This window comes from Oryza sativa, chromosome 2, assembly GCF_034140825.1.
Source record: "Oryza sativa Japonica Group chromosome 2, ASM3414082v1".
Classification (NCBI taxonomy): domain Eukaryota; kingdom Viridiplantae; phylum Streptophyta; class Magnoliopsida; order Poales; family Poaceae; genus Oryza; species Oryza sativa.
In genome coordinates, this window is record NC_089036.1 from 9,235,994 (window position 1) to 9,249,040 (window position 13,047).

General features: G+C 43.8%; 1 protein-coding gene across 1 annotated transcript; it reads left to right on the forward strand.

Annotated features, from left to right (window-relative positions):
- The first annotated feature begins 4,498 nt into the window (after positions 1 to 4,498).
- On the forward strand, positions 4,499 to 5,704 carry LOC136355106 (uncharacterized). Its single transcript, XM_066307264.1, has 4 exons — positions 4,499 to 4,760; positions 5,136 to 5,272; positions 5,424 to 5,575; positions 5,689 to 5,704. The coding sequence occupies exons 1-4, from the start codon at positions 4,499 to 4,501 to the stop codon at positions 5,702 to 5,704; spliced, it is 567 nt and encodes a 188-aa protein (XP_066163361.1).
- Positions 5,705 to 13,047: the final 7,343 nt, after the last annotated feature.

Genomic DNA, 13,047 nt, shown 5'->3' on the forward strand with positions numbered 1-13,047 from the left:
GCGCCAGGTGCATGATGGTAGCGTCATCCTCCGAGCTAGCATCCCGGAAGGTGGCGTAGTCGCGGGCTCCTCCGCGACGAGGGTGGTAGCGGTAGGGCGAGTGCTGCAACTCGTCCGGGTAGCGCTGGTGAAGAGTGCCGATGGCGAGGAGTGCGGCGTTCTGGCAAGCAGCGGAGAAGGAATCTCCTCCCGTGGTGACTGCCAACGAAGTCCTCTCGGGAGAGCCAGTGAGGATCACTGCAGTGACCTCCCAAGCAGCATGCGACTCTGCATCGTCACCCTCCTGCTCCGGGAGCTGCTTGCCTTGGTAGTCCACTCCATGCGGATACCCCAGGACAACGCACATGCCCCGCAGCTCCAGAACAAAGCCGGTCAGGTCCAGGCCACGACGGTTGATGCTGCCGGCCATCTACAAGCAAGGACAAAAAAGAGAGAAAATATTTTAGAGATCAGCTTTTGATGACAAATGAAGCAGCAAGACAGAGAGAGACTAAAGGATTTTCACAAATAAGAGAGGATTTTTATTTCGAAAATATTGCTAAGGCTTGGGATCTAAGGCTCGTCCTAGGGTCAAGGAGGCTCTGATACCAACTTGTCACGACCGGAAATAACCCAACGGGCGTTCCTTACGTGCGTGTATTATTCCTTGTCCCAGGAGGCAAGGTACACCAAAAGTTGATACAATTCAGAGTTTAACAAGCGGAAGCGTAAATAGTTAATTATTACATGGGCAGCGACGGCCCAACACACTCAAAGACAACGAAAAACAGCGGAAGACTAAGGCGACGACCACAGGCGCTTGACGGCAGGCACGAGCTAGACACCAAAGCCTTCATCATCCAGGGGCTCCTCTTCTGGGTTTGGGAAAAATTGAGCAAGACTGAGTACAACCACCGTACTCAACAAGACACACCCACAAGTGCAGCATAAATGCAAAGGAGTACAATGGAGTTATAGTATAGGGGTTAGGTTTTGCAATAAACAGCATTTAAAAGACTCTTAGTTGCTCAAAGCTAAATTTAAAACACGATCCTAGAACTATTTAATATTATTAAACAAGGCCGTGAACCCACACGAACCTGCCTTAACCCAAGGCCTACGATGATTCAGACCGAACTGGCAACCCGACCCTGGGTCCCAGCTCGTCCCAAGCCAACCCAGGCCAACCATTCCACATTTTAGTTATTAAGCAGGTTTTAAGAATTTGAAACACTAACTTGGGTACATTGCTAGGCTTGCCCATAACCGAGGGCGCGGCTATTCGAATAGGTTTTACTCTGATCAGAGGTGTACATCTTTACCCACAAGACACGTCTTCCTCACGTGCAACCACGTGCCACATACCACCACGGCATATGGACGGAAGACATGACATAGTTTCCAACCCATCCTAGCCATAGACAAGAGTACCGACCCAACCCACCTACGGCCAGAACCCCCGGACAGGCAGGCAGAATTGAGCCCCTAGCAGCAGGACACCAGCCCTGTGCTATGACATCTCGACTACCGGGCCGCAGCCCGTGTAGCCTTCATTTGTCCTAGAGATGTCCATCGACCCCCGACTTCGTCCATCTCCATCCGTGTACTTTTGTTTATAACCAGACTGAGCCACAAACTAAGCCTTACCCACTAGACATGTGGAAGTACGGTAGTGCTTTGCAACAGAGGCCCGAAGACCGGTCCTTATGTGGCCGAGGGGCTACTATCAAAACCATGCACCCCAAGCCTAGCCTAAAACCATTTTGAGAGTTTTGAATAGAGGGGGAGGTGTGCATCCAATTCCACAATAATCCAACCATTCCAATATGTCCAGGTGATATGAATATTCCCAAAGTCTAGAGTTATAAAACCACCTAATGTTGCCTAATTAATCAGCGAAGCATCTACCTAAATTCTTGCTAGTGGAACCATGAATAGAGTGCCCACTAGTTGGGGTTTTGTTTATTCTAGGGTGAACAAGGTAATAATAACAATAACAACAATAATAAGGTCATAACAAAGGTAAATAGGCATGGCTAAATAAAACAGTGATAACGCGGGAATTTAAATAAAGCGATAATGCAATAATTTAAATCAAAGTAATTTCACAAAGTGGGATCCAATATGTTCAAAGAATGATGTGACTTGCCTTTCTCGCTTTCCCAAACGTCGGCTTCAACCTCCACGAAGAGCGGATCTTCCAAAGCTGCAGCGTCTACACGACCAACGGAAAAGAAAAGGGCTTTTACTCTAATAAACTCCATATAACAAGCAGGAACAAAGCACAAAAATGGGTTCTTGACTTCTTAAGGAAAAATTAGAGACTTGAACGGTCCAATTCCGAGTTCAAATGGCCAAGTTATGGCCATTTGAAGTTTATATGCTCTTTAAATGAATATTTACGAATTTCTTCATTTAAATTTTAATTTAAAAATAGATTTATTGCGTCAGCCGGGAGAGAGGGCGCGCGGACCGGGTCCACGGGAGTGGGACCCACGCGGCAGTCTCACTGTCGACGGTGTACCGGGTGCACCCGGCTCACACCGGCCGGCGCCGTGGGCCCCACGCGTCAGCCGCACCCGAGGGCGCGGGCGGCTGACGGTCGGGCCCCACGCGGCAGCCGCTAGGCGCGCCCGGAGGCGGCCACATCGGCACGGCCGGCGGGAGGCGGCGCGCCCGCGCCCCTATGGTCGCTGGCGGCGGCCATAGGCACGGCGGAGCGGCGGCCGAGAGAGGGGAGGGAAAGGGGGAAACGAAGCGGCGGTCCACGGCTCACCCCGGGTCGACGGCGACGACGGAACGGGCGACCGGAGCGGAGGAAGGCGGCGGCGCGGCTCGGGTGGACGGGGTCGACGGCGCTCCGGCGGTCGGCGAGCAAAACGGAGGGGTGGACGAGGTCGGCGAGGCTGCGGCGAAGCCGAAGGAGGCGGCGCCGAGGTGGGAGGTAGTCCGGGGCGACGACGGCGGCGGACCGGAGCTCGGCGGCGACGGCGGAGAGAGAGAGCGACAGCGCGAGCTCGATTCCGGCGGGGAGAGAGGGCGGTGAGTGGCGGAAACGGTGGTGGGGAGCTCGGGGAGGATTTATATAGGGTTGGGAGTGAGAGAGGGCGGCCGGAGGAGGGGGAAATGGGCGCGGGAGACCCGGCCGCCATTAATGGCGCCGGCGAGGTTAGGGGAGAGGTTTCCAAACAAATCCGAGGGAGAGAGGGAGGGAAAAATGGGGGAAAGGGGGAGGGGATCCCGGGGAATAATTCCCCCCACTTTACTGCACGCGGGGACGGCGGGAGGCGGCGGGATTCGCGGCGGCGTCGGCGCTAGGCGCGGGCGAGGCGGCGGAGGCGGCGGGAGGAAGGGGATGACGGGTGGGCCCCACCCGTCAGCGAGGGAGGCGGGCGGGCCCGCCCGTCAGCGGCGCGCGCGCGGGGAGGAGGCCAAGTGGGCCGCGGGGAGGAGGAGAGAGGGGGAGGGAGATGGGCCGAGCCGGCCCATTAGAGGGGAGAGGTGATTTTTAGGGTTTTTCTCTTTATAAAATCATTTTAACTTTGTTTATTTCTTAATAATTATTATTTGTGCTCTGAAAATTCCACTAAAATTTATTTACACATTTTAGGCTTTTAGAAAATATACAAAAATCCTCCAAGCCCAATTTGACTTTTAACTTTGCACATTTTAATTTTTGAAGGCTTTCACAAGCATTTTAATTATTCTAGGCATAATTTAGAGGATGTATTTTAGGGTCGATTTGGGACGCGACAATTATGCAATTGATGTCTGAATTGTATGGAGGGGCTAGGAATGTACCCTACACTAGAAAAGACATAAGCAATTTCAAGTCAAAGTTGGGGAGCGAGTATAGGAGTATAGGTGTAGAGATATTCCTGAAACAATTGCTCACTTCGAGGAAATCAAAAAGGATGACCCAAATTTCTTCTACAAGATTCAACTTGATAGGGAAGACAGGGTGCAGAACATATTTTGGGTTGATGGAGCAGCAAGAAATGCCTACAATGACTTCAAAGATTGCATCTCGTTTGACTGCACATATATGACAAACATGTATAACATGCCTTGTGCACCATTCATTGGGATAAACAGACATGGGCAATCAATACAGGTACTCCTTTTTTTTGCAAAAAAGTAATTCTAAAAAATCTGTAATAACTTTGGAAATTATAGTACATCATAAGTTACTTGTTGCATTCATTGAGTTACATCAAGTCCTGATAAAAGTTACTTCCAGTAGAATGTGAAGTTACATTTTTTTAAAAAAAAAAGGTAAAAAAGTAACTAAGTTTACAAGTTACATTTTTAGTGTTTGTTCTATAGTTCAAAATTGTACTGATTTACTTCCAGCAAACACAAACTGTACAAACTACGCAAAATTGTAGTAACTTACTTGCTTCAAAACTGTACTGACTTCCTTATGTGTATTATTTTTGATATTCAGCTGGGTTGTGGATTTCTATGGAATGAAAAGACAGAAACCTTTGTATGGTTGTTTCAAGCATTTCTAGAGGCTATGGAAGGTGTAGAGCCCACAAACATAATAACTGATCAAGACCTAGCTATGAAGGCAGCTATAGCGCTAGTTTTCCCACATGCTAAGCATCGCAACTGCTGCTGGCATATAATGCAGAATGCTCAGAAGAAGATTGGCCATATATTAGATCATGACAAAGCATTGTGTGATGCATTCAATGACTGCCTTGACAACAGCTGGACAGAGCAAGAGTTTGATGCTAAATGGGATGCAATGTTGACAACATATCATTTACAAGATAGTGAGCACTTCCGACACCTTTGGGAAATGAGACGGTGTTGGGTCCCAGCATACTTTATGCACTGTTTCTTCCCTTTCCTCCAGACTACAGCACGGAGTGAGGGATTTAACGCAGTGCTGAAGCGCTATGTAAATCCTCAAAACAGCATATACAACTTATTTTTGCAGTACAAGAAGATTCAAGAAAAAATCACTGTTGCAACAGATCAGAATGAGTTTGAAGCAGAAGAAACAATCCCTTCTATGTGGGCTAACTATCCCATGGAAACAAAAGCATTGGAGGTCTACACAAGGCCTATATTCAACAGATTTCAAAAAGAGCTTATTGCTTCAACATCATATAAATTGACCTGAACTTCTGAAAACATGTATCTAGTAGAACCGAATGGAGGTCCTGTTAGGAATTATGGATCAAGGGCATTCATTGTAGCTGCAAATGTGTTGGACAGGATATACAACTGTGAATGCTGTAAGTTCGAAAGGGATGGCATTCTTTGCTGTCATGTTCTGAAGGTAACAGTCTGTTATTGCAGTAAGCTACTTCTCACTGTGCATTAAGCTACTTCTCACTGCACATTAAGTTACTTCTTAATGTGCATTAAATTACTTCTTATGCATTACGCACTTTTGGCAGGTAATAAAACATATGTTTTTTTCCATGCAGGTGATGACATTTGATTTTGTGGGCCAAGTGAGTGACATTCCAGAACACTACATATTGCCTAGATGGACGATGGTTAAAGAGCCTGAATTGCCTCCAGTTACAAGCATTGGTGAACAAATGCAATTGCCCCCTAAATCTCTGAAGCTAATCAGGTATACCAATCTGTGCACAAAATTTACACAGATTGCAAAAGATGCATCAAGCAACGAGAAAGCCTACCGTATGGCTCTACAGTGTATGAGCTCAATGACTGATGACTTAGCAGCTATGAAGCAGAGTAGAAAGAAACAGAAAAAAGCACAGCCAGCCCCATCTGATCCTGCAAGAGGAATTTCAGATATCCCCTCAGCATCAACTAACCCAACACTACAGATAAATGACCCCCCCCCCATCATACAAAAGCAAGGGAGACCAGTTTCAACGAGACGCAAGCCTGGGGTCCATGCAAAGGCGTCAAAGACATCAGTTAGGAAAGGCCTAGCTAGTACTGAGAAGTGAATTAGAGCTACGAGATGTAACTTATAATGTTGTGACAAGATTGTTGAAACTTACTTGCACAGTTGCATTAAGTTACTTTTAGCTTCCATAGTAGTTACTTCACAGTGATATGTAAGTTCTCAGGAAGACCATGCTGAGTTCTTTGCAGAACCAAGATGCTATTTTAATTTGTTACCCAACCTAATTTATGTGGCTATAACTTATGTGCTGGTTCTGGAAAAAAAATGCAGTGTTTCATTACTTTACCTTAAGTGTAGGATCAGGCTCTTTGCCCCATAATACTTGCATCCATTGCACACGATTTCCTTGAAACGAGAGTATCTTGTGTGTAAGTAGTTTCTTAATGTTGGGGATGTCACTTGGTTCAAATGCTGGCAACTGTTTGCCATCCCACAACTCCACAAATTTCAGCATATAAAAACCACAATCCCGGCTGTTTTTGTTTGCAAAAACAAAATAGGGATAAGTTTGACTAAAGACAATAAATGAAAATCACTAACTAAAAAAAAGCATGTTACGTACGTGTTATCTTGCTTTGGGCCATCAATGAAAATCAGTGGGTAATTCTAGATGGTTTTCTTCGAAAACCTCATGTAAAACCTATCCCACATGGTCTTGATGGATGCAACAACAAGATGAGATGCTGAAATCAGTGCTTCGTCATCTTCTCCCCTCAGCGAATCATAAACCTCGAATCTTTCAGCTTTCAGATTAAGGCACACCACGAAATAGTGACTAGCCTTATCATTCCCATTACCCAATTCTTGGAGAATGGGAAAAAATGCCTGCATTCAAGTGAAAAGAGGGAGGGGAGTGGAAAGAAGGTTTTTCAGTAAATATAATCATGATTTAGTAAGTATAAAAGGATAATAAAAAGTGATTCAAAATAACATTTCCTGTCAATATAACAGAAAAAGTTACTTCCACAAACATGCTGAGTTAATTTGCAAAGACATTTAAGTTACTTCTACAAGCAGACAGGAAAAAGTAACTTTACATATCATTGACAGCTGGAATATATATTTTCTTACTAATTCTTTATGGTCAAGATGGTTCGCTCTCGTTTGATCGAAGTGTTTCTTGAGCTCATTCCTGTCCAACTGCGAATCCAACAAATATCCCTGCACCATGTGGAAAAAAAAACATAAGGTGTTGCAATGATAGTAATAGTACATTAAAAAGAGATTTTAATTTGTAAATTTTATATACTCACTCCTATTCTGGCAGGAAAAATTCTCTTCGAATTGTCCTTGATATCAGTAGACAGAACAATTAATGCCAATTCACATGTGTTATTGTCCAGTGAGCCCATAGGTTTGACAGAGTTCGCAAGATCGCTAAGATAAATATAATATTCTCCTGTATCAATGATCTTTTGGCTACATTTAACAAAAGCAAAAAGAAAAAAAATAAATAAGCAAATTAGTATACCATGTACAACTACTGTAGCATGTTAAATTAATTTCAATGACATGGTAAGTTACTTTCAATGACATGTTAAGTTACATTCAGTGACATGTTAAGTTACTTTCAGTGACATGTTAAGTTACTTTCTATGACATGTAAAGTTACTGCACAGGGGTGTGTAGAAAGTTTGTCTGGAAAAAATTGCTCGGTCGTGTGCAGAACCAATATGCACACAACAAAAAATGGAAGGTATGAACCAAAATGCAGTTGCTTCAATGGCATGTGAAGTTACTTATATAATTTTACTTCTCTGAGAAGTGAAGTTAGTTCTACAAAGATCATTTTACTAAAAAAGTAAAAAAGTACTGTGTACAGCAAAAAATATGTGATTGTACCTATTCCTTCTTGACTTGGTTCTCCCTCCATTCTTGCAAATGTCATCATATACCTCGTTTATAACTCGAGAAACCATGAACTGCTTCTTGTTCTCATAATCAATTAAGGGTGACCTTTTGAATTTCGCTGGTTTCACCACCCTTTTATTGTACTCATGGGGCACAGGTGTTTCTTCTTCTACTTCACAAGCAATAGGTTCCTTGGAGATTACTTCAGCGACAGGTGATTTTGTGGCAGATTTGCTGGCAATGGCCTCATCTGCTTCTCTCCCAACCTTTTCATAGTCTTCAGTAGTAAAACTTCCATAGTCCTCATTTGTGATAATTCCAGGAAATTCTTTACCTTGAGATGTTCCTGCTGCTTCTTGCCCCTTTGGTGTTGCACAACTTCCTGAGAGCTATCAAAACCAAGATTGAAGTTTGGAACTTCATGTGAATCAATGGTTGTTGTTAGGAAAGGATATTTTTCTGCATTTTGCACTGGTTGCTTCTCTGATTCTGGAACATTTTGTGCTACAGCATTGGGTGCTTGCTTTTCTTCATGTTTTTTCTTGTCACCAAACCCAATACCTTCATCTACTTGTTTCCCTTTTCCAATAACATCATCAGCGCCTTTGCCACCGCAGCCAATCCCTTCATTTGTGTCATCTCCTTTGCATTCAGTAACACCATCAACATCTTTGCCTCCACTGCCAATCCCTTCATTTGTATCATCTCCTTTGCAACCAGTAACATCAGTTGCAGCATCAGCCTGCTCACCACTCCTTCCAGTTTTAGCACCATCATCGTCATCATTTTCTGACCTATCCTCATCGTCATCTTCTTCTCCTTCATCATCGTCGTCTTCGTCTCCTTCATCCTCATCATCATCAGAATCTCCATCTTCATCAGTATATTCATCTTCCTCAGTGTCTTCCACTTCTTCTTCATCAGCAACAAAATCTTCATCATCACTTGAAGTTACATCTACCAAAAAAGAACAAAAAGTAACTTAGTGTATTGTAGGAAGTTGTTTGGACAAATGTAAAAAAACTAAAAATTCAGTTGAAATCATTGTAAAAAAAACAGTGTGGTAGAACAATGATACTAATGAGATTCAAATTGTGCAGAGTGGTAGAGCATGGCTAAATTAATTATTCTGTACAATAATTAATAGAAACATAGTGAAAAAACCAAACCTAGATCTTCATCTTGCTGAACTCTTTTTGTCCATTGTGCAAGTTTCTTCCGGTTCATTCGCATTTTCCTTGGTTGGCTACCCCTAGGATCCACAAAATCAAGGCCGGAAATCTGTCTCACAAATTTCGTGACCAAACCTGAAAACCCTTCACACAAATTTTGCACAGCGATCACAATTCTGTCCTTTTCCTGTATAAAAAGAAAAAACAGAGAAGTTACATATGCAGATTTCACAAAGTTACTTTTGCAGTTTGTTGATGTTACATTTACCAAGGGTACAAAAAGTAAAACAGAGAAGTGGGGAAAAAATATAAACCTGCTGCTGCATAGTATTGGGCACATTTGAATTTATGAAGGTTGAAAAATCTACATTGCTCCCAAACAAATTGGTCCCTTCATGCTGAAAACTGCTCCTAAGCTATATTTTCAATTATAAAATCCGTAAGTTACGAACAAACAAAAAACTAAAAATGATGCAAGTATGCCAACTATAAAAAAAACTCACTGGTAAAGCTCCAAAGGAGCCGTCTGCTGATGTGTCAGCTAATATTGCTTGATTTATCATTTCATTCGTCCAAACAGTAGCTCGATAACCCTCCACTGGAACATTGAGATTTTTAAACGAAAGCGAGTCCAAATAAAGAATCTACAAAAGAAATTAGAGCATTTAGATTAATTAAAAAAAGTACATAACTTGTTTGATTTAAAACCTACAAAATATGTTAACTTCCAGATGTAATTTAAATTTAAAAACAAATTGGAAAAAAAGATGTGGCAGGGCATATATGAAGAAGTAACTTAATGCACAGTGAGAAGTGGCTTAATGCACAATAAGAAGTAGCTTAATGCACAGTGAGAAGTAACTTAATGCACAGAGAGAATTTACTTGACAGAAAATTATTTATAACAATTTAACAGAAAGAAGTTACTTCCTAGGAACATGTTAGTTACTTCCTGGACAGCTTAACTTACTTCTAAAAAACATAAAAGTTACATTGGGACAGTGATCAAATAAAAAAAGGCGAGCATTGTTACCATCATATACAGGAGACATGCTGAGTTGGTATTCTTCCCAGCTTTAGCAGCTTTTTGCAAAATAGATATGATAAACTTGCACCAATTAAGATTCTTGACATTTCCAGCATCAACAACAGAAGGATAGCATCTTGGGCTGACTGTTGTTGCCGTCGTTGGTGCTAAAACAGAAGAAATGGCGTAGATGATCCACATGCGCAGGTACTTGTCATCTGCTAACTTCAACTTCTCCAATTGAATCCCAAGAGAAGTCAGTGATGGTGAGATACCATCATTGATTCCAAGCAAATTCAGCACAAATTCTGTAGCTTCAGATTCCATCTCATATGAGACATCCTTGTCGCCCATTGGGATACCAAGTACAGACTTCACTGACTCCTCGTTCACATCTATGGCTCCACGTCCAGGGAATACAAGCTGATTGGTTGCTGGATTGAAATGCTCCATCAACCAGCTGCACAAATCAGGTCTGAGCTTCGAGCACTTGAGATCTACGAGGCCATGGAAGCCAGCCCCCTCTATTAGTCGCTTTTGTTCGCCACTCATATGGGGATACAACTTTATAAGTTTCATAGGTGAAGCCCTGCTACTTTCTTGCTGCAAATGTATAAAACAACAAAAAGAAAAATAAAAAAACATCAGCATTTGTTTATTTTTTAAAAAACATATATAAAACAGTTGAAAAAAGGGTAACTGAACCAAGAAGTAACTTGCCATTAAGTTAGTTCTAGAAAATAACTTGCCCTCAAGCAGCAGCATCAAAAATATTTTAGGCACGGTGAGAAGTAACTTAATGCACATAGAGAAGTAACTTAATGCAAAGAGAGAAGTAACTTCAGGCACATCGAGAAGTAACTTCTTACTTGTTAACAGAAAATCTCAAAGTAATTTTGACAGGAAGTTACTTCTAACAAAACAGTAAGTTACTTCCTAGGAACATGCAACTTACTTCCAGATAAACTTGAATTTACATTCCCTAGTTACACAGCATGATACATTCCATCTAGTTGCCTCTCAGAGCAATTTGAACAGAAAGTTACTCGTTATAAAACTCAAAAAGTTACTTCCTAGAAACATGCAAGTTACTTCCAAAAATAAACTTGAATTTGCATTCCCTAGTTACATAGCCATGAGTACTGGTGTTGGAAATCTCATAGGAATTTTAAAATAAGTAACTTAATGCATAGTGAGAAGTAACTTAATTCACAGTGAGAAGTAACTTAATGCATCATAAGAAAATATAGTGCATTGGAAAAAGCGAAACACTGCTTGAGGGCAAAAAATGCATAAAAAAAGGTGGATGCTTAATACCTTTGATCTGCTCCTTTTTGGAGGAGGTTCCTCTATGTCATCTGCATGATCATCTCCAATACTTCTTTTCTTAGCACGTTGCGAACCCCCCCTTGTTTTTTCACTTGGCTCTGGTTTGCCTAACATGCCTTTCTGTACAATGGTTTTTCTTTTTCCCATTCCTGGAAATACATTTTGGATGTTAGTAATCAACTTGCAACTAACCATCGATCAACTAATAATCAACTTGCAACTAACAATGTTAGTAATCATTTTGGAAATTCATTTTGGATGTTAGTAATCAACTTGCAACTAACCATCGATCAACTAATAATCAACTTGCAACTAACAATGTTAGTAATAATTTTGGAAATTCATTTTGGATGTTAGTAATCAACTTGCAACTAACCATCGATCAACTAATAATCAACTTGCAACTAATAATGTTAGTAATAATTTTAGAAATTCATTTTGGATGATAGTAATCACTAGTAATCAACTTGCAACCGGAAAAATCAACATAAGCCAGAGAGAGAGAAATTTAAATACCTTCAAATGGAACCCGAGATCCACAAGCCGACGCTTGAGGGGGCGAATTCCACCGCAACCTTGCGCTCGCCGAGAGGATGAACTAGCACCTGATGAATGAGGGAGAGAGAGAGGGGAAATGAGGGAATAGGGGAGAACAAACCGGGAGGTTTGAGAAGCAATTTGCGCAGTGAAAAACTGCCCAAACCTCTCCACCTCCCCGGCACAAAAAACGCAGGGAAAAACAGCCCCATCACTCCACCTCTTTGGCTCAAAAAAACCGCAATGAAACCGCCACAACTTACCGAAAAAAATGGCCGCCGGATTTGGAGGAGAGAAAACTACCTCCGCCGCAGCCTACGCTTCCCACCGCAACTGCCGGCGCGATGAGAGGAAACCGTCGGCTCCGCCGACTCTGCCGACGCCGGCGCGATGGGAGGAAACAACAGCAACTCCCCGCACCCCCCCCTTCGCCACGGATTTCGCCGGAGATTCACGCCGCCTCCGCCACAGATTTCGCCGGAGATTCACGCCGCCTCCGCCACGGATTTCGTCGGAGATTCACGCCGCCTCCGCCACGGATTTCGCCAGAGATTCACGCCACCTCCGCCTCTCTCACTCTCCGCCTCTCTCTCTCTCTCTCTCGTCGAGCGCCACCCAAAAAATTTGAACAGTACCCTTCGCTCGTTCGGTCGGAAAAGGCGACGCGTGAGCTCGCTCGGTCGGCCGGTCGGGACGCGCGGCGCGCGCCGTGATGGACGCCACGTCACCACGGCTGCCACGCGCGTCGCACGATAGCGCTAAATGGAGAGGCCTCTCCGTTTAGATTTTACGAGCTTAGAATGAGGTCAATAACATAGCCAACTATCGGCTGCAATAGATGGGCACATCATCTGGAGTTGGATTCAGCTTATCTGACTTCAACCCTCACGATGGCAAAGAGCAGTAGAGGTCATCCAGCTGTCCATGTTCGATCGAACCGTCTGCCCAGGAAGCGCATCAAATACAGGTCAGCCGCATCGTGAGTCTGGGCCAAGGCCGGCCCAACAAGCCTCGTCCCCCAGCCGTGCTCGTACTCCTCGTCTGGCCACCGCCATCGCCGTCATTCTTGTCCTCCTCGCCGCCCTCGCTCTCACCGTCGTGCTCGTCCTCCTCACCGCCCTCGCTCTCGCCGTCAGGCTGCGGTACTCGGCTGAGAAGATGGGGACCGGAAGGCGCGCAAGATGCAGCGCCCGGTCACGGCCACGGCGCATCGGTGCCACGAGCTCGATGTGCGCGCGCGGAGCTCGAGC